The sequence below is a fragment of the Diospyros lotus genome, chromosome 1 (assembly GCF_014633365.1).
Source record: "Diospyros lotus cultivar Yz01 chromosome 1, ASM1463336v1, whole genome shotgun sequence".
NCBI classification, from domain to species: Eukaryota; Viridiplantae; Streptophyta; class Magnoliopsida; order Ericales; family Ebenaceae; genus Diospyros; species Diospyros lotus.
This window is the reverse complement of record NC_068338.1, coordinates 33523817-33548574: the sequence shown is the minus strand read 5'-3', so window position 1 is coordinate 33548574 and position 24758 is coordinate 33523817. Positions and strand designations below refer to the sequence as shown.

Here is a 24758-nt window from a genome sequence, read left to right as displayed (position 1 = left end):
CTTGACCAGACTTTGCTCTTCCGACGCCGATAGAGAGAGGGGAGGAAAGGTTTGAATGATTTGATAATATTCAAAGTAAAAGAAAATGTATGATCACATCACCCCTTGCAGCAAGCAATTAATGGATTCAAATGATAGCATACACCTGAAAAAGCAGCCATTATTTATAAGAATCACTCATCTAAAAGGTTTCAAAACAAGATTTACCTAAAAAAATATATCAAGCACATGCCAAGGTTTAAAGCATTTTTCCAAGTGGTGGTTTACCTAAGACAATTTGTCGAGCAGAGATCAAAATAACAAATCTTTTGCATTATGAATTGAGGCATAAAAATAACAAATCTTAGTTGAGAACATTATGAAATCTATGAATTCACTTTCAACATTAATATCTTTTGCTTCTCCTAAGTCTAACATCCAAAATATAACTTAATTATTAGGACTATCTTGAAAATTTTAAAACAATTATTTTCAATTACAAAAACATTCTCTAATTGATGTATATATGTCCACTAGCGCAAGTAACACTATTTAATTGAGGATGCACTCTAAGATCACCAATATATATATATATATATATATATTCCTTGTAAAGCATCCGAATATATTAGATGCATATAATTACAAAATTGTACATGCTAATTTTTAATTTGTTGCTTTTTTTTTTTTTGCTCATATTGTACATGTCAATTATTTAATAAAAACTCTAATACTATGTTATCTCTCTTCAGCTTGAGCCAGCTGAGTACATGTCAATGTGCACTGCTAGCTCGCCTTGATAGGAGTGAAAAATTGGAGGTGAAATTTATTTTTTATTTAAATTTTAAAATTTTTATTAAATACTTTTTTTTATGAAATTTAAATTTCATCTTAATTCAAAAAAATATATTTTTTAAATTAAAAAATTAAAATTGGATGAAATTCAAATTTCATGAAATTAAAATCCCCCGCCCCCAATCAAACGCAAAGATGAAAGTGAAACTCCGTTAAGAGCATGCATGGAGACATGATTGATACGGCTTCACAAACACACGCTAATTAGTTGAAACACTGATAAAAGAACATGCAGATAATTCCAAGGATAAAATTCCTTTTTTTTTTTTTTATTCTGAAAGTGAAGGCGCAGGTTCGTTTATATTCCAAGTAGATACAATTAATATAGCAGAATCAGGATAATATTAAGTTCTCAATCTCCATAAAGACCGAAACAGAGGGTTGCTATCTTAGAAGTTGGTACAGCTCCATCTTCTGAAGCCAAAGCAGCCATGGCCGCCCCCATCAGAAACTGCAACAGGCTCTCTCTTGCCATGGAGAGAACTGGCCAATGGTACGTAATAAATCACCGAATATATATATTACTGGGTGTGCTTTAATGATCACAGATTTGATTCTAAATCTTTTGCAGGGTTTTGTCCCAAGATCTTCCAACTGATGTAGTGGTGGAAATAGGTGAAGCTACTTTCAATCTTCATAAGGTACGGATTTAGATGTTCTTGTTTTGAGTACCAAGTTTAATTGATTTGCAGAGACGGAAGGCAGTGTTAAATTCAATTTAATTTGCGTCGTCATTGACAGTTCATGCTGGTGGCTAAGAGCAATTATATAAGGAAGCTCATATTGGAATCGAAAGAACCTGATTTGACGAGAATCGACCTGTCAGACATCCCCGGAGGACCCGAGATCTTCGAGAAGGCAGCGAAGTTCTGCTATGGCGTCAACTTCGAGATCACTGTTCGCAATGTTGCTGCTCTTCGCTGTGCCGCCGAGTATCTGCAGATGACTGACAGGTACTCGGAGGGAAACCTTGCCGGTCGAACCGAGGACTTTCTCTGCCAAGTCGCCCTCAGCAGTCTCTCCGGCGCTGTAGTCGTCTTGCAGTCCTGCGAGAATCTTCTTCCCATGGCCGAAAACCTCAACATCGTAAACCGATGCGTCGATGTCGCAAGCGCTAAGGCAGTGTTCTCGCCTCCTTTTTTCCAACGTGTCTCGATCTGTATGCTGTTCGTGTCACAAAACTGATCGTTAATTTCACTTTTGCAGGCTTGTAACGAGGCGAACTTTCCAAGTCGATCACCGCCGAATTGGTGGACGGAAGAGCTGTCGATCTTAGACATAGCTTTCTTCGAGAAGGTCATTGCACGAATGAGGTCGCGAGGGGCAAAAGCCCTAACTGTAGCGAGCGCGATAATCAGCTACGCAGAGAGGACACTCCGGGATCTCGTTCGAGACCACTCGGGCAGCGGCATGAAGTTGCTGGAATCCAACGACTCCGAACTCATAATCCAGCAGAAAGAGCTCCTGGAATCAATTGTCGCACTATTTCCGGCCGAGAAAACAGCGTTTCCGATCAACTTCCTCTGCTGCCTCCTCCGCAGCGCGATTTTCCTCAGAGCCAGCAACAGCTGTAAGAATGAGCTCGAGAAGCGAATCTCGGCAATTCTGGAACACGTGGCGGTCGACGAGCTTCTGGTGCTTTCGTTCAGCTACGACGGCTCGAGGCTGTTCGATCTGGACAGTGTACGGAGGATCATATCAGGATTTGTGGAGAAGGAGAAGAGCGTGGCGGTTTTCAACGGTGGCGATTTCAGAGAAGTTTGCTCGACGGCGATGCAGAGAGTTGCGAAGAGCGTCGACGCGTACCTCGGCGAGATCGCTACATACGATGAGCTGAGCATCTCCAAGTTCAACGGAATCGCCAATCTCGTGCCGAAGGCGGCCAGGAAGGTAGACGATGATCTATATAGAGCCATTGATATCTACTTGAAGGTAAGCCGATTGTCAAAATTGCTGGAATTATGTTGAAAACATTTCCATCTTCTTCGTACTGGAAAACGTGATTGAATTGCAGGCTCATCCAAACTTGGACGAGATTGAGCGGGAGAAGACTTGCAGCTCCATGGATCCACTGAGGCTGTCCTACGAAGCCAGGATCCACGCCTCGCAGAACAAGCGCTTGCCCGTCCAGGTAGTCCTCCACGCTCTATACTACGATCAGCTAAAGATAAGGAGCGGCGGCGACGATCGACACACGCTGGACGCTCTGACAACGAGAAACCAGCTGCAAGCGGACGTGTCGTTGATGAAGGAGAACGAGGCCTTGCGCACAGAGCTGCTGAAGATGAAGATGTACGTGGCTGATCTGCAGAAGAATAATCAAGGGCCGTCTACGTCCGGGAAGATGGGCGGTCAGCGGCGGCCGACGTTCTTATCGACGGTGTCGAAGAAATTGGGGAAGTTGAACCCCTTCAAGCATGGATCAAAGGACACTTCCAACATTGAAGATGAGGCGGTGGACATCAGCAAGCCTAGGCGAAGAAGGTTCTCTGTCTCTTGATTGATTATGAATGAATTATTAGCGAGTAATTAAGTGAGTGATTCCATTTTGCATAAAATTATTAAGTTGCTAATTTTTATTTGATCAAGCAGTGCTGTTTGATGATCTCTGCCTGTTCTGTTCACTATTGGTTGCATTTTGTCGGATGATTATTATTATTATTATTAATATTATATCGAACAGAATGCATGCTTGATGATGTGTAAGTGTAACCGTGTTTGATCGTTGTTGAGGTTCAGCAGGGAGGGAGGGAGGGAGGGAGTACTGATGGATGGTACCATCCATCTTATTTACACTCTCCTCTTGATCTCGCCTTGCTTCACTTTGCAACCTTACAGCTGTATAATAATTAGGATTAGGGTTGTAGATTTTCATAATATTTTAATCTTAACTTTTTTAATTATGTAAAATTAACTATATAAAGTATAATCATCCCATAAAACCCCAAAATTTCATCTTTTTCCTGAGTTTTTTTTTTTTATATATAGAACATCATTAGAAAATATCCAGTATATATTTATACTAGAGATGTTGAAAATCAATTAATAACTTTTGAAATTATTTTATAAATTGTTGCACACAAATAGTGGGTGCATGACTTGTAGTATTGCATTGTGCATGTATGATGATGATGATGATACAGCTAGCTAGCATGTCCTGGTATTGTCCCAACAGATGAGTGTGTCCTAATTTGAATTCTAGCGAAGGAAGGACAAAGGGCACTAAAAATAATAATAATAATAATAATGAAAGAGGAATGGGCCTAAGGTGGCAGCCCAGCCCAGCCCAGCGAAGGTTAGTCTAAAAAAAGAGAACAGATTTTAAATTCTGAGTACGGTATTTTGCATAGAATGCTAAAAGTAATACTTTCAAGTATATGGGTGTAGTAATTATTTTTATTGTCTTATCCAACACAATTTTTTTTCTTTGTTTTATTTAAAATTATTTTTCTAAGATAAAAAGAAAAATAAAATAAATGAGTTAAAAGACAAGTTAACTCTCCTTGAAGCTTAATGAGAGACCTAATCAAGGTACATTGTAAACGGTACTAATTAATGTGTGTGATATTCTAAATAAACTCAAAATAATTTCACCATATGATGTGCTTGATTTGGATCTTAATGTGGTTATCTTGATTTGATTTGGGTTTGGGTTTGGGTTTGATGAAAAATCTAGCTGCAATATATTAGGAAGGAAGCACGATGAGGATGAGGATGAACCAAAATCATAATTAAAAGTGAAAGACAAAAGTATGAAGAATGGTGGGTTGGGAGTGGGTGGGTGGGTGGGTGGAGGGAGCAAGGCATCTTATTATTTAAGGAATGCATTCGTTTATGATTATGTCTCAACTCAATTATACACTTTTTTATCCCTCCCTCTCTCCCTCCCTCCCTCCCAAGTTTTCTAATACAGATGCTAATAAATAATTTTCATTGCCACCCCACCCGGCGGGCAATCGGATATAATAACGCTTTATCTAATTTTTATCTTATTTTTACAAAAATTGATACAGACTGAGCTCATATTAAATTACACTTTCGTCCTGACAAACCAGAATGCATAGATAGGTGATTTGGTTTACTTGACCAAAAAGCTTCTTAAAAGAGAGCGATCATGAACGCTGTCTCTCTCCCTCTCTCTCTCTATACGTCGCCTCTGTCATCTTCTCGCGTTCTGCAAAAGCACTTCTTCTTCTACTCATTAAAGGACAGATCTCTCTACACAGTCTTTGACAGATAGCTGAAATCCCACTCGAACGCTCCTCGTCGAGCTCCTGTCGTCCGCCGCGCAGTGATTGAATCTTCGGGATCCACCTTTGAATTTCTATGGAAAGGTGGCCACGAGATCCTCTCTCTCTTTCGACTTGAATGCTGCGACTCGTCGGCGTACGGCAGTCCGGACTTGCGGTTTGGAGGTTGGAATGTTTGCTTCAGTGACGGCTTTGGAGCTCGACGAGGTCTAGGTCTACTGGCAGATCTTCGTAAACACTAGCGGAAACTCGGGACATTTTGATTCTTCTGGCCATTGTTTCATTTGAGATTTGACATGAACCCCAGCCGGCTGCAAGGTTTGAAATCTCTAGCTATTAACAACGCTCTGTTTCTTCTTTTGAATTCCTTATTGGAGTATAGCGGTGTTGATCCTGCAAAGAGTCACGGCACGGGAGTGTTGGAAAATGTCGTGGATATCTGAATTAGGAACTAGATTGGTTGTAGTTTGACGTCGTGACTTTAGATAATTCTAGTCTCGCAGATTGCACCTGTTTATTGTTTTGGCACGACAAATGAAGACTGGTAGTTTTAACTGCCCAAACAATGCCAAATCTCTAGTGCGTTTGTAAGGAGAATTTTCCGTAAATTTGACCTCTGCCCAAACTCTCGCGTGGTAAGGTTAGGGAAGTTGCTCCAACTTTGACTATGATTTTGGTCGATTCAATTAACGTGCAGAGGTGGATTTTTGTTGACAAAATTTAGGATAATTTGTCAGTGATCGGTGGTCCTAGTCCATTCCCCAAAGTCTAATAAGCATAAAATTCTGCCGAACAGAACCATGATATATTCTGAGTCGGTGCTTAGCCAATTTTACCAAAAAAAAAAAAGAAAAGAAAAAGTGAACTTGAGGTTGTTCTGTTTCTGTTGATTATATAAAATTCTATCGAGGGATGTTTGATTTTTTTAAGAAAAGATGAAAAACTATGTTCAATTTGCATATTTTTATTTTCATTTGCTGTTAGAAGCTCTAGTCTAATGGAAAATAGCCTATTCTTTCTTTTTGTTTTTTTGTCTGTTTTGAGTTCTCAGATGTTTTTGTTTAGTAGGGGTGGTGCGGTGGAGGAGCGGGGGTTTGTTCAGGAGATGATAGAAAAAGTTGTGTATGGCCCCGCCATGGATGGCGCATGGGTAAACTTCATCAATCTTAATCTAATGGGTGGGTCAAGGAGTTGGGGTGTGGTTACTCTGCACACGGGGTGTGTTTACTCTGCACACAGATGTCACTTGGAATCTGAACTTACCCCATTTACTTTGCAAAAAGAAAGAGTCGTGCCTATGCCTTTTTCTTTCTGGGATGACTTGGCCTCTTGCTTTTGTATTTTGACTCTCTCTCTATCAGCTTCCTTTGTTTTCTGGATAATTTGGGAAAAGGTAGTGCAAAAAGTTGAGTTAAAGTTGTTTCAAAACTCTTATTGACATATTGAGTTAGGATTTGTGGAAGGAAGAAAAAAAGAAAATGAAAATGAGTTTACGTAACAATGCATGTACGTAAATAATTTGATTGTCTGGTTATTTTTCTTTATGTCAAAAAAAAAAAAAAAAAAACCCTTCTTCCTTGCATTGCCTTAGTGATTATGTCACATGAAACTTTTGAGCCTTCTTCCCTGCTAATCTAAGTTACTTTTAGTGCCTCCATTCTGTGGGTCCTGCCTCGCCAGAGCACATACTTAAATCTGTGTAGTCCAAGTTACTAGTATGCTTTTGTTGAGAAGTTCTGTGTTAACTGATACCCAACACTTGGTGTTTATACTCCTAAATTGCATGATTGTTACTTTGTATTAGTTAAGTAGAGGAAACTACAGATATTTGGAAGTACAAAGCCATATAAATTCCTGCTGGCAGAAGGATCTATGCTTTTGTGTATAATCTGCGGGTGACTGTCCTGCTTCTTGTTTTGTATGAGCAAAAGCTTCTTAATTTTCCTTCTGCAATTGTTGGCAACCATATGGTACCTGGTGTAACATATCATTCTTGTGATGTATTTCTTTTTTAACTTCTTATTTCTTATTCTTGTCTGACCTTTGTTAATTGCTTCTTTTGTTATTTAACCATCTCATATTGTTTTTTGGCCTTTACTCACCAGGGAAGCGGCAACACCTATACTAGTTTTAGTTTCATACCCTTGTGGTGATCTACTCCCCATGAAAATCTGCTTGAGTTTTCCACTGCTTTCCTCCATCTTTGTTATTGTTACTATTCTTCCTCGGAATCTCTCTGACCTGAACGCAGATAAACAAGCCCTTCTTGACTTTGCTGCTGCTGTTCCTCATGGTCGAAAACTCAACTGGAACGCTGCTGCCCCTGTTTGCACATCTTGGATAGGCATCACTTGCACTGCAGATGGCAGCCATGTGCTCGCCATTCGACTTCCTGGTGTTGGGCTCTCTGGCCCCATCCCTGCCAACACTCTCGGGAAGTTGGATGCCTTGGGGGTTCTGAGCCTTCATTCCAATCTGCTCAGTGGAGATCTTCCTCCTGATATCTCCTCCCTCCCTACTCTTCGACACCTCTTCCTCCAGCATAACAACTTCTCTGGTGAAATTCCAGCCTACTTTTCCTCAAAACTCCGTGTACTGGATCTCTCATTTAATTCCTTCACAGGCATCATTCCAGTTGCATTTCAGAATTTGATGGAGCTCACTGGATTGAGTCTCCAAAGCAACTCCCTTTCTGGACCTATTCCAAATATCACCTTCCCAAGGCTCAGGCATTTGAATTTAAGCTACAACCATTTTAGTGGCTCTATTCCTTCTTCCCTTCAAAAGTTCTCCAAATCTTCATTTGTTGGAAACCGTCTCTTATGCGGTCTGCCTCTAAATCGATGCTCCCCTATATTCCCTTCACCTGCCTCTACATTATTCCCACCACCCAGAGTTCCTCACAGAAAGAGCTTCAGGAAGAAGCTCACAAAGGGAGCAATCATTGCCATTGCAATTGGAGGGCCTGGCATGCTGCTTCTTGCTGGTTTAATCTTACTATTTTTCTGCTTGAAGGAAAAGGGTAGTGAGGGTAGCAGTGTATCGAAAGGAAAGGCGGCCTCTAGTGGTGGGAGGAATGAGAAGCCCAAGGAGGAGCTTAGGAGTGGGGTCCAGGATGCTGAAAAGAACAAGCTGGTTTTCTTTGAAGGCTCTTCTTATAATTTTGATGTTGAGGATTTATTAAAGGCTTCAGCCGAGGTGCTGGGGAAGGGAAGCTTTGGGGCTGCATATAAGGCTGTCTTGGAGAGAGCAACTACAGTGGTGGTAAAGCGGTTGAAAGAAGTAGTGTTGGGGCAGTGGGACTTTGAACAGCAGATGGAGATTATAGATAGAGTTGGGAAGCATCCAAATGTTGTGCCTCTCCGCGCTTATTATTACTCCGAGGATAAGAAGCTCCTCGTTTACGACTATATGCAATCTGGCAGCTTGTTTATGCTCTTGCACGGTATGCGTTTTCTGCTCCTTTTCCTCTTCTAAAAATTACCGGAGTTATGTTTTAAATGATGAGAACGTGGGGTGACAAGCTCAAGAATGTCACTCGAGCTCGAGAGGTTGTGCTTGGTTTTAATCCCTCTCATCACCGTAACTGAAAAGCCTGAGATCAATACTCAGTAATAGCCTTATTCATTCCCAACGGAGGGAAGAGAAAAAATAAAAGAAAACTGAGCATCGCGTCCTTTGATCAAGTGTTTGAACAAGAGTAACATATGATATATTTACCATGCACTTGGTTAATATTTTCCTTGACTGTACAAATCAACATTGTGGGACCTTCTGCTTGTTACAATAATTTCTTAAAGCTTAATTGGTGCACTAGGAAAATTTTCTCAATAGATCGTAGGCTGTTAGGATTAAATATCATCAGTAATGAGAAATCAGATAAACTCTGCAAGCTCTTGATAGCTCTCTTGAAAAATCTGTGTGTTCCTCGTGGACAAAATACATTATATTGAATCAGCTATTCTCATTATCCTATAATACACTTGATTTAATGGAATCACAGGAAATAGGGTCAGTGGGAGACCTCCACTAGATTGGGGTTCAAGAGTGAAGATTTCCCTCGGGGCTGCAAGAGGCATTGCTCACATTCATGCAATGGGTGGCTCAAAATTCAGCCATGGAAATATCAAGTCCTCAAATATCTTCCTAAACCAGGATTCAGAAGGCTGCATCTCTGATTTTGGCCTAGCTCCCCTCCTGAACTTTCCCCCCATTCGAACCCGACATGGAGGATATCGCGCTCCTGAGATGATTGAAACGCGCAAGCACACTCATAAATCAGACGTGTACAGCTTTGGCGTCCTGCTTCTTGAAATGCTGACCGGAAAACAGCCAATCCAGTCACCGAGGCACGATGACATGCTGGATCTTCCCAGGTGGGTGAGTTCAGTCATTAGGGAGGAATGGACAGCCGAGGTTTTTGATGTTGAGTTGATGAGATTCCACCACATCGAGGAAGAGATGGTGCAGATGCTGCAGATTGCCATGGCTTGTGTGGTGAGGATGCCGGACATGCGCCCCTGCATGGATGAGGTTGTTAGGATGATTGAAGAAATCCGGCAACCCGACTCGGAGAACCGGCCGTCTTCCGAAGAGAACAAATCCAAGGACTCAAATGTGCTGACGCCATGACCGACGATTCCACTGTATGTACCATTCTTTGTTCTATCTATAGTCAATTCCGAGGAATTCATTAGACTGAAGGTACACATATGCATGCAGCAGCAGCTTCTTTGAACTTATCTTAACCCCCAAAAGTTACTCGGGAGGGATTGTATTGTGCGCAAGTTTGGCTGTTAGTTTTTGTGCGCTCTTTTTCAGTTTTTTTTTTGTTTTATTCCAACATTAAAAACTGAACCTATCATTTGATTCCTTTCTTTAGTTGTCAAAAATTTGTACATGATTCGTTTTTTCGTGTTTGTGATTATAATTATATTATTTTAACGAAATATAGAGTGAATTATACTCTTTAACACTTAATAAATTTCATTAAATTATTACTGCCCATGCACATATTTTGAAAATTACATTTATCTCCCATTGCAAACATTAAGAAATTAATAAAAGTCTTTTAAGTCTCTAAACATACATTAGGGGGCCTCTTTGTAATGTAAATCTAATATATTAGGGTGTAATTTGATACAATATTCGAATGTTAAGGGTAGTGGATATAATTTTTGGAATGTAAGAAGTGTTTTTAAATTTATATATCAAATTTAGGGGTGTATAATATATTTTACTCTAATATATATATATATATATTATAAATATAGTCTGTTGCCTAAGCCATGGGATGCTCAACTTTTGTATTTTGGTTAAATTTAAGATTTTTTAACACAATTTAGAAAAATAATTAGATTATTTCAATTAATAAGGTTAAATATATTTTTATCGCTTTATTATGTGTCTAATCTATTCATATTCAATTCAGTTGTGTCTCGAAATGAATTTGATTTCCAAACTCCTTGAAAACTTGTAAGAATTTAGTAATAATTTAAGTTGGATCTCGATGAATTATTATACCCGGAAAGAACAACGGGTATGGTTCTTGAAACCGGACTCGGCTTGAACATTTCTTTCGTCGGGTTGGGGCAACGTATAAAGACAATAGGACTGGCGTTAATGGTACGCCAATGCCAATTATGAATTGGCAACGAAAATTCTAGAAACAACCCTCCCTCACGGCTGTCAATGATTTTTCTTATATTAGTAGCTTTCACACCACTGCTTCCCTCGCCGCTGTACGTTTCCTCCCCATTTTCAATCATCCGTCTTCGCCCTTAGGTACTCTCCGTCCCTCTCTCTCTCTCTCTCTCTCTCTCTCTCTATTTATTTATTTATACTTTTTTTGTGCATTTATATGCGTGTTTGTGGAGGTAAAACGGGGCCAGATCTTGAATCTTTTTTATTGATCGTTGAATTGTTCCTCGGTTAGGGTTTTCTCGATTGCCTGTTCGTGCAACGAGTCTTTGATTGATTTTTGATGCGTCGGTGGTTTTTATCTAACCGTAGTTTTGGTTAGGCTTTTCGATCTGCTAATTGTGTGGGCATTTGGGCGCCTTTTGATTTGGTAAGTCTTAGGTTGGTTGAATCGATGGCGTCCAAGCGTATCTTGAAGGAGCTCAAGGATTTGCAGAAGGATCCTCCCACATCATGCAGCGCCGGTATGTTTTCTCGTCTGCTTGTCCGTTTATTTATGTAGGATTTTTGTGGAAGGTTTTCAGCTTTGGTTCCTTTCTCTCTCTCTCTCTCTCTCTTTTTTTTTTTTTTTTTTTTTCTCTTTTTGGGGTGTAGGTCCTGTGGCCGAAGACATGTTCCATTGGCAAGCAACAATTATGGGGCCTAGCGATAGCCCTTATTCTGGAGGCGTGTTTCTCGTTTCCATTCACTTCCCTCCTGATTACCCTTTTAAGCCCCCCAAGGTAAGACTCAAATTGCCTATTGTTGTACCGTACATTTGCTGATTTTTTTTCGCCTTTTTTTATGTACAATGCATAACCATTAACTCCATACTGCTTTCAAGGGTGTCAAGGTTTTTGCTTTTCATTACCCCCATTAAATTTCACTATACCCATTTTGCCATCCTGGTGTTGCAAAATGGATAGCCCTTCCCCATTACTGTTAGTAATGAAGCAAGGGGCCAACTCTCATTATGAGGAGGCATCAGCTCCCCCTCCCCAGTGGTCCTGCCTGGATAGGTGTCTATCTGTCAGAAGTTTGGACATGAACTCTTTAATTGTGTACAATGCATAGTTAATTACTTCATACAATCTGCATCGGAGAGTTTCTAGGATTTTCGCTTTCCATCATGCTATTTGATTTCACTTTACTCGTTTTGCCATCCTGTTGTTGCAAATGGAATAACCCTGCCCTGTTACTGTTAGTAATAAAGCAAAAGATTGAGTGGCCAATGCCTCATTATGATCCCCCTCCCCTCCCCAATGGCCTGGAGAGGATAGGTGTGTCTTATCTGTCAGAAATTTGGACTTATAGACTCTTTAAAGGTGATCCTCAATATTTTTGGCTTGTATCTTTGATATTTTTGGGCCTTGTTTGCAAACTTTGATACTAGTATTCTAATAGGAACGAATAGATAGCAAGCTAGTGTAGACAAACAAATTGTAATGATGAGTAATATGCTTGAGAAACCATAAGATGTTGAGGATTAGAAGAATGTATAGGAACCTTGAAAACTAAGTTGGTTAAAATTTATAACGTTGATCAGATCAATCATGCACACCCTTTCATCCTCTTTGCCACTCTGCAGAAGAGTTTTAGCTTGCAATAAACGAGTCATTTTATTTGTCAAGAAAACAAAGAGAAATGCACATTATATTAAAAAAGAAGGAAAACCTAGAAAAGAATGAAAGGGTTGTTTAATTTATTGATGAGTTTGTTTGTGTATAAAGTCTAGTGACTTTTTTTCTAGGTAAGAGGAGTACTTGGATGTGCTCTGTTCTCCAAAAACCCTAGATAGGGTAAGAGGAGTACCATAGACGATAAAATGCGTATAGTAATTGACATTATGAATATCAATTTAATGCTATATTCTCTTTTTGTCCAATGCTTTAGAGATTTATGAAAGCTGACTGTGTTAATAATCCAGGTAGCATTCAGGACTAAGGTCTTCCACCCAAACATCAATAGCAATGGAAGTATTTGTCTTGACATTCTCAAAGAACAATGGAGTCCAGCATTAACCATATCCAAGGTGTTGATCTTTCTCCTGTTCTTATTTTGAGTTGTTTGTCTACATCTTTCTTACACATTGTTTGTCTACATCTTTCTTACACTTCTTTTCCCCCCCCAATGACAAGCCTTGGTAGCAATAAGGTTGCATGCTTGTGAGACTCAGTGCCTGGGTTTGACTTCTAGAAACAACCCCTTTGCAAAGCTAAGATAAAGCAACTTACAAAAATGAATGTGTCATATTCCTAGCAAAACAGGGAGCTTCGTGCACTGCCAACATGTACAAGAAGAGCCAATGTATAATAACTATAGTCTTGAAAATGATGGTATATTTCTGTCACATGAATTGTTAACCTCAATATCTAGTCATGCATGGTTATCACATTATCTTAATGTGGAAAGTTATTACTCCTTGTTAATGACACAAGCATCTTGGAAGGAGTTTAGGTGTGAAAGAGCAGTTACTGTCTCTAATTGTAATTGTCTTTATTGTTTGTGCGGCACATTGTAAAATCATCACCATTGATATTTAATTATTTTAATTTATTATGAGGCAGTAGTAGTTGTACCGGTTGATGTCACAATGCTATACAATGGAGCAAGACCATATCAATTATCTTCGTTCACTGTCATCTTATGAATCTTTTCCATATGAAGGTGGTGTTGGACTTTCATAATTCCCTTGCTAGAGGGTTGTGCCGCAACGTAAATTTTGCCACATTGTTCTTTTGCTTGGATTTGTATTGTCAATGTGAGGTTTAGAAGTCAATTGACATTATGGAAGCCATGCAACTGACCTTAACTTGGCTAGAATAAGATACAATTGATGATGATGTACGAGGAGCAGATTCTTGTCTGTCCATTGCCTTTTTATTCATTATATGCCCCTATCGTTGATTTTAAATCTAGATATGTTTTTGGGGTGGTTGATATGATCTTGGTACCCTAGGAAGGAAAAAAGAAAGTGGGTATTTGGAATTTTGGACTATTATTTTTTTATTGGCTTAAGTGTAGAGTTGGGGCATTGATTAGCCTGTCACCTTTTACAAGAATTTTTGGCCATTCTTTGTAGCTACTTCTTTGTTTTCACCGTTGCATATTTGAACCAATTTTTTTGGACATGAAAAGCTTGTGTACTAGGTACTTTGATTGTCCTTTGTATATGCTGGTGTTATTTGTCTTATTAGTGAATAATTTTCAGCAGGAAGAGTCATTAGTGATGATCCTGAGCATTTTCTTCAATGCAATTAGTTAGAATTGAAATAAAGTAAATGAAATCTCAACCAGAAAGAAATAAAAACTATATATATATATATATGCTTATATAGGAGAGGTTCACACCTCTTTCACAACCATTTCTTAAATCAAGCTCACAGCTTAAGTGTGTGTTGAAAGTTAAAAGTCAGCTACAACCTTAATTGACCACAGCGCTCTCTTTTGGTACCAAGATTTAATTACTTATTTTAACATCTTTTCCATATATAGCACTGAGTCACCGTCTCTTCACCTGCCTGGTATGTCATATGTTAAGCACCTTCCTCCCACCCTGCCCCACCCAAATTCACTAATGTTATAACTAAGTGATCAGGGAAAATGTACGTCAAATCCAATGGCAGGCCACCCCAAATCCAACCCAAATCAACTACTATTATAACTAAGTGATCAGGGAAAACGTACATCAAATCCAATGGCTGGCCAATTTGGGTATGTGGGGGCATGGTGATGTCGCAAAACAATGGAGGGGAGACCCGTCTGGGTTTTCCAGCTATCTATTGACAGTGTCCCTTTGTATATGGGTAATTCAGTAGAGTCCTGCACCTTTTGTTCATGTTAATGGTAAACATTGAATTATATGAATGTGAGATGCAGGCCTTTGTTTAATTGGTTATTTCAGATGAATTGTTTCTCTCTTTTTGGAAGCTAACACTCTTTTATCGTTTATAATTGTATGGCCTCAATCTATGTGTATATCTATGTGTCTATGAAGTATAGGAAGTAGATGAAGATAATTGTTAATTATTTATTCCTGTTAAAACTATACAGGTGTCCACACATATTTGAGCCCATTAAAATTAAATGGGATGGGTATAAGTTGTAGTAAAGATAAATAAATTAAGGGGTACATGTGATTGGATTTTCATTTATGCTTAGGTTGAGGCTAATTTGGATTTTCTATTTATGGTAGAGAAACTAGCTGAACAGAAGAGTAAGGTGTTTTCAAATGCTTGCAGCCTAAGATCATAATGCCAATTTAATTTAATGTGTGAATTGGAGAAATTCCCAGATTTTCCTGTAGAGATCTAAAGGATTGTCACAGGCTCAAAGAATGCAATTTCTTTGTAGTCTTTTGGGAATCAGAAATTGTGTTCTAAGTGCAATGAAAATTTTCAGGTACTCCTCTCCATTTGTTCCTTGTTGACGGACCCGAACCCTGATGATCCTCTTGTGCCGGAAATAGCTCACATGTACAAGACTGACAGGGCCAAATATGAGGCTACTGCTCGCAGCTGGACTCAGAAATATGCCATGGGTTGATAGAGGGTCCCTTGTGTCTTCCAAAAGAACATGTAGCTATGTCCTTTTTCAATGTCCTTGGCTGAAAGAATAAAAATGTTGGTAAGGACTTGTTGTTTATTTATGTCTTGAGCTTGATCTCTAAATTGTGAATATCAATTGTGAGACATTGGAAGGGGAAAACGGAACTGTAGCGTAATGAATGCTTTGTTGTCTTTTAGCGGCTGATTTGTTTGCTTAAACTTCTTGTTGTTGCATGATATGTGGATTCATTTGTGCAATGCTTATTAGTTAAATTGTTTAAAAGGAGCAGTAAAATAAATTCAACACATTGGAAACGCGTCTTGCGGAAGCATTCAATTAGAACACAACTGCCGGTGATTATTGTTATAATGATAATAAGATTGTTGCCTTGGAACCTGCAGTTTATCAAGAGAGTTATGAGAATAGGACGCAATGGTTGGTGGTTATCCTTGAGCATATTGATCCTGACACTTGCTACGGAATACTGATATTTTGGGGTTTGTGTGTTACGCTTTTGTCAATTTTCTTCGGCGCCTCAGTTTTGTCTTGTTATGGGTTTTTTTGGGGAAGTTCCTCGTAGCTGCTCCTTCGGTTGTCAATCAAATTTGTCCCTTGTTGCCTTCTTGGGTTAAGGAGGTTGCAGTGACCTCTGGATTATAATGTCATGTCCATTATCAGTTTAGTAACTCAGAGACCCAAATTGTGTGGATATCCTTGCTTTGGGTATCTTGATTTTTTGAAATTGTCATTTTCAGTGTTATCTGTGCATTCTCGCGCACCACAATATGTCTTGTGGGGCCGCCTTTTATTATTTTTCTTTCATATCGTTTTTGCCATTTGTGTTTGGTTATTTATTCAATTTTTTTACGGTTTGGTGATGTTCATTCTCAAGCCCTAAAAGTTGAGTTTATTTAGTTGGAAACAAGGGGCTTAGGGGGCTTTATTTGTGTCGTTGAGATGCGAGATGACTCCTGGAGGGCCACCATAGTTAACGAGGAATACGCATTTAACAAAAGCAAAAAGTGATTTTTAGTTCAGAGGACCTTCGTTTTGATTTGCAAGTGTTGAGAGAAGCTGCAGCATTTATATGTAATCTCTTGTGTTCGTTTTTATGAAGAGATGGTTTGCATAAATATATAGAACCCCGTGAGAGTATATGTTTGTCTGGTCACGAAGGACGGATGCAACCTACGCTCTTCGTCTGGCATTACAATGGAGGCCCCCCCCCCCAAAAAAAAAAAAAAAAAAAAAAAAAACTAAAAACTGAATTAACTTTTGTTTACGCCGGGGGGGGGGGGGGGGGGGGGGGTAAATTTTATTTGAGGATTTTACTAAAAAGTTAAAACAAACCAGGGAGTTTGGCAGGGTGCACCTGCCCTGATGCTTGTGATGTGTTGTGGCCTCGTGCTTCACTCTTTTGCCATCCCATCCCATCCCATCCCCCATTAGGTACAACACGCATTCACGATGTGAATGCGTAATGATATAATAAATGAATAAATATCGTACCAACACAACAGAGTAACTTAGCATCCCGTTAACACTGGGATTGGGCAGAAGCAGTTACAAGTGAGTGGGGTGCAATTTATCCACGTGTTAAAGTGTCGAAGAGGGAAAAGCCAAGCCAAGCCAACCATCCAACCATTACGATGGACTTTGATACGATAGATATATAAGATGCGAATGGCTATGGTAGGGATCGGCCACCCTCTCAATTATTATTATTTAAGCAAAAGCCAAGTGGCCGTTCTATTTCTATGGTCTTCTTCTCTTTCTCTTTTACCTTTTTCAACAGTTGAGTATTAATATTATATTATATAAATATAAATATCTCAGCTCTGCAATGGGGATGATAAGAACAATAATATTATTAGTGCCACCCAACGCCGTAGACTAGTAGTATTTTGCTTGCAAAAAACGCCTCTCACCTCACTCTAAGAGGCCCTAAAGCAAATTAGACATCATTTTATTTTCCTACCCCACTTTGATCCGCAGGGATTAACTATTCCCCTTCTTTTCAGCTCTACGTGTACTCTTCTGCCAACCCCAATCCTCCTTTTTCTTTTAAAGATTTCTCTCTCTCTCTCTCTCTCTCTCTCTCAACTCCTACCATTCAAGTGAGTTGCATTCAAGCTAGAAAGGTTAAAAAATTCAAGACTTGTATATTTAACTTTTTTTTTTTAAGTCTTTACATGTATTACAAGTGTTTATTCACACCAAAGAACCAATTTGAACTAACAATTAATGAATGTTGTTTTGATTCGAGTTTTTCTTAATTGGATATGTGACTTCTAGATCTAAATTTTTGCACCCCATTAGTATTAGGTTAAATTTGAATTAGACAACTAACACTAAGACTCTACTTGATCTAACTCAATTCTTATAAATATTATTATTATTTTAGGTTATGTTTGGGAGGCCTTGGAAAGAAGGGAACAAACGATGTACAACTAAAAGAAAAGAAAAGAAAAGAAAAAATAATAGGAGAGGGATAATAAAGAGACTATATTTACCTTGTTTATCTTTCCTTCGCTCACCACCAAATTTAGGAGAGATTGTGGGGCAGAGATTTTAAAATAAATGGGATTAGGTCTCTTCCATCCCCCATTATTTTCTTCTTCTTTGTTTTTTTCTTCGTCCCCTCTCAAATCTTAAAAATAGCCCCAAACACTCCTTTTCTTTTAACCCCCAGCCTCTGCCCTAAACACATCATGAATCAAATACCAAGATTTAAAATATGAACAATCAATTTACCCATATAAAATCATTTAACTTGGGTTGGGCTTCCATACCATCCATCTCTATAATAATAATATTATTAACATGAATGGGGGGGGGGGGGGGGGGGGGGCTTTTCACTCCATCCTCGATTCACTCGAAAAGCCAGAGGACACGTGTCGCTCGACCCATGATCCCCGACCCGATGATGATGATGATGATGATGATGTACTCCAAACCAACCTAACAAGTTGGAAATTTATTTATTTAATCAAAGTCATTCATTCATTTAAGCTTTTGGTTTTGATTAGAAATTATTCAATACAATAATCATGGCTTTGTTGACAAGCAAAAAATGGGATGGGGGGGCTCTCCGGGCGGGCTTCATTGTAATTGTAAATAAATAAATAAACAATCACCTGCCAATCTGGGGAAGAAGAAGAAGAAGAAGAAGAGGCCTCTCATTTTCATCGCTTCTTCTTCAAGGCAACCCAAGTAAGTACCCAACCCAACCAACTCTCTCCTCCATCATCCCTTACTTTTCATTCAACCCCCCCCTTTTCCCTCCCTCCCTCCCTCCCTCCCTAACCAAATAATTCAAAATACAAAATCATGCATGTTTTATTATAAATGTCATATGACCTCACTGGAACTTAATTATACAATTATATGATTAATTTAAATATACCAAAATGAATATAATAATTAAACTGTTTTAATATATCAGTTAATTTAAGTCTATGTTTTTTGGTAACATGACACCATGGCTGAAGAAGTATTAGCTATCTATTATCATATGTTCTTCTTCTCCCTCATGAATTGGCCGAGTCGTAAGTCATTTGCCAGTGGAAAATGAAGACTTCTTTCTAGGCCCGTAATTAATTAAAGAAGGCCAGAATTGTCCCAAATAATTAATGGTTGAGATTTCAGAAACTTATTCTATATAATTTTGAAGTTACAGTTTTTTAATTTTTATTCTGAATAACTCTCTCTTTAGAGATTACCCGTACGTAAATTTATTCAATCAAAATAAACAATTACTCATATATATATATATATATATATAGCACAAAATTCAAAGTCTAAAGTTTTGGTGCTATTCGAGGATGTCACATTAGAAGGATGGATTATTAATTTGATGGGTTCTTGTATTTATTGATTGATTAAAACGAAAACAAAACCAAAGCATGGAAACGAACAGGAGCGAGCGAGCAAGCAAGCAAGCAAGCATATGGATGTTGTGTTGTGGGGGAAGAAGAAGAAGAAGAAGAAGAAGAGTTGGGTTTACGTCTCCATGAGTAGTGAGGTGTGGTTCCCACTGCATTGACTCTCTGAATTTTGTGGAGTGGCCACGTTGCACAAAGGTCAGTCCTATCAATTAAAAAGTTGTCAAATTGCTTGCTGCAGAAACGGACGACGGGATGGTCTTGCTTTCAGGTTAAATACAAAAAAAATTAAGAAATTCCCACTCCTTTGCCTATGCCTATGCCTATGTTTATTTATCCTATCCTCAAGGGATTGGATTGTATATATGTAAAAATATCCCTCTCTCAGAGCAATTAATTAATTCAGGATATGAACACCTTTTTGGGGAACGTAATTTGTGTATAATAATTCGATTAGAAGAAGCTTTTTTTTTTTTTTTCTAATATTTAATTGTATAATAATAATTCATTCATATATCAAAATTAACTTAGCGATACATTCGAAAAATTAAGCGGAATTTTATTATTATTATTATTATTATAAACTTGGTAGCAATGTAGACACGTCTTATCAAATGAGCGATGATACATGTAAGTAATTCAAGGAATATTTGGAGACAGACGGACTAGGTGTTGTGGTGATTTAATTAAGAAGTGCGTGGCCACTCCACAAAAACGGTCGGTCCCCAGCAGCAGCACTTTCATTCACGGCTCACGGCGGGTTTGGTGAATGAAACAATTGCCCCCTAGGCTGGCTCTAGTAGTAGTAATAGCAGCAGACCAACAAATTAAATTAAAACCCCTCTTCTTCCCTAATCTAGAGAGAGAGAGAGAGTGAGAGAGAGAGTGTGTGTGTGAAAAAAAAAAAAGAAAGAAAAAAAGACGACCAAGTGCCTGACGCGTGAGCTGCAGGTAATTGGGACATCTCTTCCAGTTAATGAGAGTCATGGAATGGATAGACCCACCCCCACCCACATTAACGCAGCCATCAATTCAATTCCAAAGGTAATTTCTCTCTTGTTAGAGAGAGAGAGAGAGAGAGAAACGATGGAAGAAAAAGAAAGAAAGAAAGAAAGAAGGAAAGAAAAATTTTACGCACCGGCTATGGTTATCCCATTCACATGCTCCCTCCATTTTCCCATTACCCGAGCACTATAAATTGAGAACTCATTGCCTCTACTTCCACTCTTCTCACTCTCTCTCTCTCTCTCTCTCTGCTTTCCCCGCCAAATCAACCCCCCCCCCCCTCTCCCTCTATCCCTCTCTGCAGATTTTCTTTTCTACATAAAGCCTTTGGCGCTGTGTCTGGTTCTCACTTCTTTACACACCCTTTAAATCTCTCCTCTTTGTCTCTGCTTTTTCTCCTCTTTTGACTCGGTCCTCTGTTTCACGAGGTTTGGATCGACCCGTTAATTACTTCCCTTTCATGATTTAGCCTCCGAGAATTCGTGGGCTTATTCCGTCCGATCTTCACTGAGCATCTATATCATGGTGAAGAGCGGTCTCACCTTCACCTCCAAGACGGCTTATTCTCTTCCGCTGACCAAATTCACAGAGCATGTGGTCAGAACCAGTAAGGCCAGCAACTCGTCCACGGCTCTCCGGCGAAAACTCGTCAGAATCATACTTACTGACGGCGACGCCACCGACTCCAGCGACGACGAAGAACAGGTCGTCAGGAGAGTGAAGAGATACGTTAAAGAAATCGACTTCCGGCAGTCGGAGCAGAGGCCCGTACAGACTAAGAAGCGAAGCGTCGCGACCTTGAGGTCCCGGGAATCCGACCTTACCGGCCGGAAAAAGTTCCGCGGCGTGAGACAGCGGCCGTGGGGAAGGTGGGCGGCGGAGATCCGGGACCCGACCAGGAGGAAGCGGGTCTGGCTAGGCACCTACGACACGCCCGAGGAAGCTGCCACGGTGTACGACAGAGCCGCCGTTATGCTGAAGGGCGCCAACGCCGTTACGAACTTCCCGACGGTGTCTGAAACGGAGACGGCGGCGGTCGTGGGCGTTAAGGAGTACAGCGAAGCGAAAGCGCTGCCAGGCGCAGCAGCCTCGTCGCCCACGTCGGTCCTCCGTTGCGAGGACTTAACGCCCTTCGACAAGTTCAGCTCCATAGACGAGGACGTCTTCGGGTTTGGCTTCGACGTGCCGATCAGCCTGCCGGCTTTTCTGACACCAGAAAATTTATACGAGGAAGACGACCTCGGCGACTTTGACCCCGACGATTTCCTGGTTAAGTCAGATAACGCATCCGATATTTCTTGTGACCCGACGGGTGGGGCCGTTTGGCAAACCGTCTCATCGTGATTTCAAGGCCCAAATGTTCGGAACCCGACCCGATCCGATCCGATAGATAAGAAAACTAGCTAGCCAGTTAAATCGTGGAGTTTTGTCAAGTGGCCGAGTGGACTCGGCGATTTTGTCTCATGAAGAGATATTTTTGTAGGTTTGTATAATTTATATATATATATATAGATAGATAATGAATTTATTGATAATTATTATATATATTATTGGTAGGAAGAAGGGTGCGGGTGGAGAGACTCCTTGCGTGTAACGTTGGCATTTAAAAAGTGAAGATATTTTGTAATATGTCATTTGCATGAACATTATTTAATGTTTAAATACGGACGGAGAAAAGTAAAAATAGATTAAATTTAGTGTGTGGTTGGTGATCGAGGATTCGTTGCTGCCGTGGGGATCATTATTCATCAATGAATTTGAATTTAATACCATTAGTAACACACGACACCAAATATAATTTAATATTTTCCTCCCAGCGGAGAGTGGTCAGTATTAAATTAAGTGGATGATAGTGGGCCCGCACGTGTTTTGACAAAAACGATCCCCCCCCCCCCCCCCCATTCTATTCTGGGAAATTTTGAAAAGTACGACTTGCCTTAAGAGAATAATGAAAAATAAGATATTTTATATATATATATATATTTTTTTTTTGTAAAATTAAGATTTTTAGAATAGACCAAGATAAAAATATCCTTTTCCCTTCTTTTCTCATTAATTTATTCTTCTCTTTCATTTTTAATTCTCATTTTTTTCACCCCACCACCATTTACCACCACATACGAAGACATCATCGAAATCAACTTCTTATAAAAACACGAAAAATTACGAGACCCAAACAATGTTAAAATTATTATTAAAGAAGAAGAATAATTAGAGAGTTAATTAAAAAGTAAGGATATTTTTATCCAATACACACATTCAAAAGTCATAATTTTGTAAAGATTTATAAAATATTTTATTTTTGATTATTTTCTCAACCAAAGTTGTATTTTTTTCAAATTTCCCTTCTATTCTCTTTTTATGCATGTGGATTGTGGAGAGGGGGTTGCTCCTCACTTCTTGCACCTCATCTCATCCAATCCTCCTTGGTCCCGCTCTCAATCAACCTTTATTTCATTTCAATTAACTTCTCCTCCTCCGTAATTACTTCTTTTTTTTTATTTAATTAAATTGGAAATTTCTGCCGTGCCCACGTGTTGCATATATGCATCTTATAAGACATATAGGAGGGAGGAGCCTACTGAGACCATGCAAATTGTTTGCACCTTCTCAAATCAACCATATCTACTAGGCTTCATTGACTACAATTCCTTCTCCATATTTTATCTTATATAGTTTATATAAAAATATTTTATTTTATTTTATTTTATTTAATCTTGCGATGCGACAGACAGCATAGATATATGGATATATAGATGTTGCAGGAGGAACGGACAGACAGACAAAGAGACAGACAGGGTCGGAGCAAAGTTTGGGTCTTGGGTTGGATGTGACAGGCGAAGATTCAGAGAAAGGGAGCCGACTGAGACTCCCCCCCACAAGGTAAATGCCATTCTGATTTCTGAGCCCACCCAGACCCACTTGCTTCCCTCTTATCTTCCCCAACTATCTCGCCTGATCAATCAATTTGAAACATCACCAATACCAATGCTTCGTTTAGCTTTAATTATCTCATGACATTTAATATTATATTATATTTTTTTGTTTTATTTCAGTTAAGTATTTTCTAAATATTTTTATATTTAATTTTTTTTCTCATTTTATCAAACTCCCCCTTATTTGTCTATCTTTCTCTCTCCCACTCCATTTCTTGGTTCACCAACAATATTGACAATTTTTTTCTTTTGGTGATAATATTTGTTCACAGTGACAGTAAGCTTCTGTGACTCTTCAATTTGCATAACAGTTTTCTCCAACCACCAGAAGAGAGAGAGAAAGAGAAAGGGAATTTCATGAATGGAAATTGGTGATGCAAAGAGTAATCTTTATCTTTTCTCTCTCTCTCTCTCTCTCTCTCTCTTTGTCTTCAAACTCATATGGGGTTTTTGAATTTGATTTGAACCTAATCTATATTTGATCAAACCCAAATTTGCAATGGTTCAACCATTATTTTTTATTGTTTTCTAAAATTAAAAAAGATAAAATGGTTATTAGTCTTTTTATTTGATATCACGGGATATTATTATTATTTTTCAATTGTTAAAAATAATTTTTATAATTTTCTCAAACCTTATAAGTGTTCTTTGTGATTTACCCTTTTTAAAAATTATTTTTTAACAAGAAGCTTAGCCCATTTTTAAATTTCTAATAGCATTTTTTATACTAAACTTTTTAAAAAATATTTTTTTTATCTATCCCATAATATGCAAACACCATAAGAATTCTCAAAATACCTTTTTTTTATTTTGTTTAAAAAAATTAAATATATATATATTAGTAAATGAAACACTTTACATATTTTTCATGAGATAAATTTAAAAAATATATATATATTCATAAATTTAAACTTAACTTCTACATTAATAAAGTTCAAATCATCTAGTGATTTAGCTCCACAGTAAAATATAAGTATATATAGGTTGTATTTTTCATTTAAGAAAAAATAGAACTTTTTTTTAAAAAAAAAATACTAAATTAAAAGAAAATATTCCAACGATACAATGATTAGACACTCGCTGAGATTTCAAGATAGCCACGAAATCGCGGCGGCTGGGCAAAGGGCGAATTGGTTTTGGATGGGGGGAGGGAGCGTCAAAGAAAATTGGAATCCGGTTAAAAAGAGTGGATCTGGAGGGCGCCACGTGGGTGACCAACCAGATATGCTGTCACGTAAGCAGAACCCTCACCCGGCCGCCTTCCACTGTAGATTGTACCCATGGCCAATGACTAATTAAAAAAATAAAATCTTATCGTCCATGCCAGGGACCATCCTACTTATCGTGCACCTCCACTCCCGTGTATTGCGTTTCATTAATTTCATGCCACTCCTCGTTTGCTGCTCCCATGCCAGCCGTGCATGCTACCTTTCGGTGCCTTGGATTTTAATTTTGCGCGTGGGTATTATTATTATTATTATATTATTATTATATGATTTATTTTACTTTATATTAAAAAATCAGAATTATTTGATTTACCTAATAATAGTAAAATTGATTTTGCTTAGAAACTGTAACTAATATATATGCACAACACTACGGTAACTTGGGGAAGGAAACAG

General features: G+C 38.7%; 4 protein-coding genes across 8 annotated transcripts; all 4 read left to right on the top strand.

Annotated features, from left to right (window-relative positions):
- Positions 1-1159: 1159 nt before the first annotated feature.
- LOC127791779 (root phototropism protein 2) lies at positions 1160-3533 on the top strand. Its single transcript, XM_052321821.1, has 5 exons — positions 1160-1327; positions 1406-1475; positions 1576-1953; positions 2041-2766; positions 2849-3533. Exons 1-5 carry the CDS (start codon positions 1266-1268, stop codon positions 3332-3334), a joined length of 1722 nt encoding a protein of 573 aa, XP_052177781.1. The 5' UTR covers positions 1160-1265; the 3' UTR covers positions 3335-3533.
- Positions 3534-4747: 1214 nt separating this feature from the next.
- On the top strand, positions 4748-9995 carry LOC127803350 (probable inactive receptor kinase At5g58300). Of its 2 annotated transcripts, none has more exons than XM_052339518.1 (3): positions 4748-5402; positions 7190-8529; positions 9088-9995. In XM_052339518.1, the coding sequence occupies exons 2-3, from the start codon at positions 7248-7250 to the stop codon at positions 9714-9716; spliced, it is 1911 nt and encodes a 636-aa protein (XP_052195478.1). In that variant the 5' UTR covers positions 4748-5402; positions 7190-7247; the 3' UTR covers positions 9717-9995. The 2 variants fall into 2 exon arrangements, with proteins under 2 accessions (XP_052195478.1, XP_052195471.1); XM_052339511.1 differs by lacking the exon at positions 4748-5402 and adding an exon at positions 5429-7054.
- Positions 9996-10722: 727 nt separating this feature from the next.
- Positions 10723-15507, top strand: LOC127803361 (ubiquitin-conjugating enzyme E2 28). Of its 4 annotated transcripts, none has more exons than XM_052339552.1 (5): positions 10723-10868; positions 11160-11248; positions 11379-11506; positions 12691-12795; positions 12902-15193. In XM_052339552.1, exons 2-5 carry the CDS (start codon positions 11179-11181, stop codon positions 12908-12910), a joined length of 312 nt encoding a protein of 103 aa, XP_052195512.1. In that variant the 5' UTR covers positions 10723-10868; positions 11160-11178; the 3' UTR covers positions 12911-15193. The 4 variants fall into 4 exon arrangements, with proteins under 4 accessions (XP_052195512.1, XP_052195489.1, XP_052195505.1 ...); XM_052339529.1 differs by having other exon boundaries at positions 10731-10868; positions 15165-15507; XM_052339545.1 differs by having other exon boundaries at positions 10741-10868; positions 11107-11248; positions 15165-15507.
- Positions 15508-20112: 4605 nt separating this feature from the next.
- LOC127801450 (pathogenesis-related genes transcriptional activator PTI6-like) lies at positions 20113-21743 on the top strand. Its single transcript, XM_052336628.1, has one exon. It carries the CDS (start codon positions 20723-20725, stop codon positions 21542-21544), a length of 822 nt encoding a protein of 273 aa, XP_052192588.1. The 5' UTR covers positions 20113-20722; the 3' UTR covers positions 21545-21743.
- The last annotated feature ends 3015 nt before the right edge of the window (positions 21744-24758 follow it).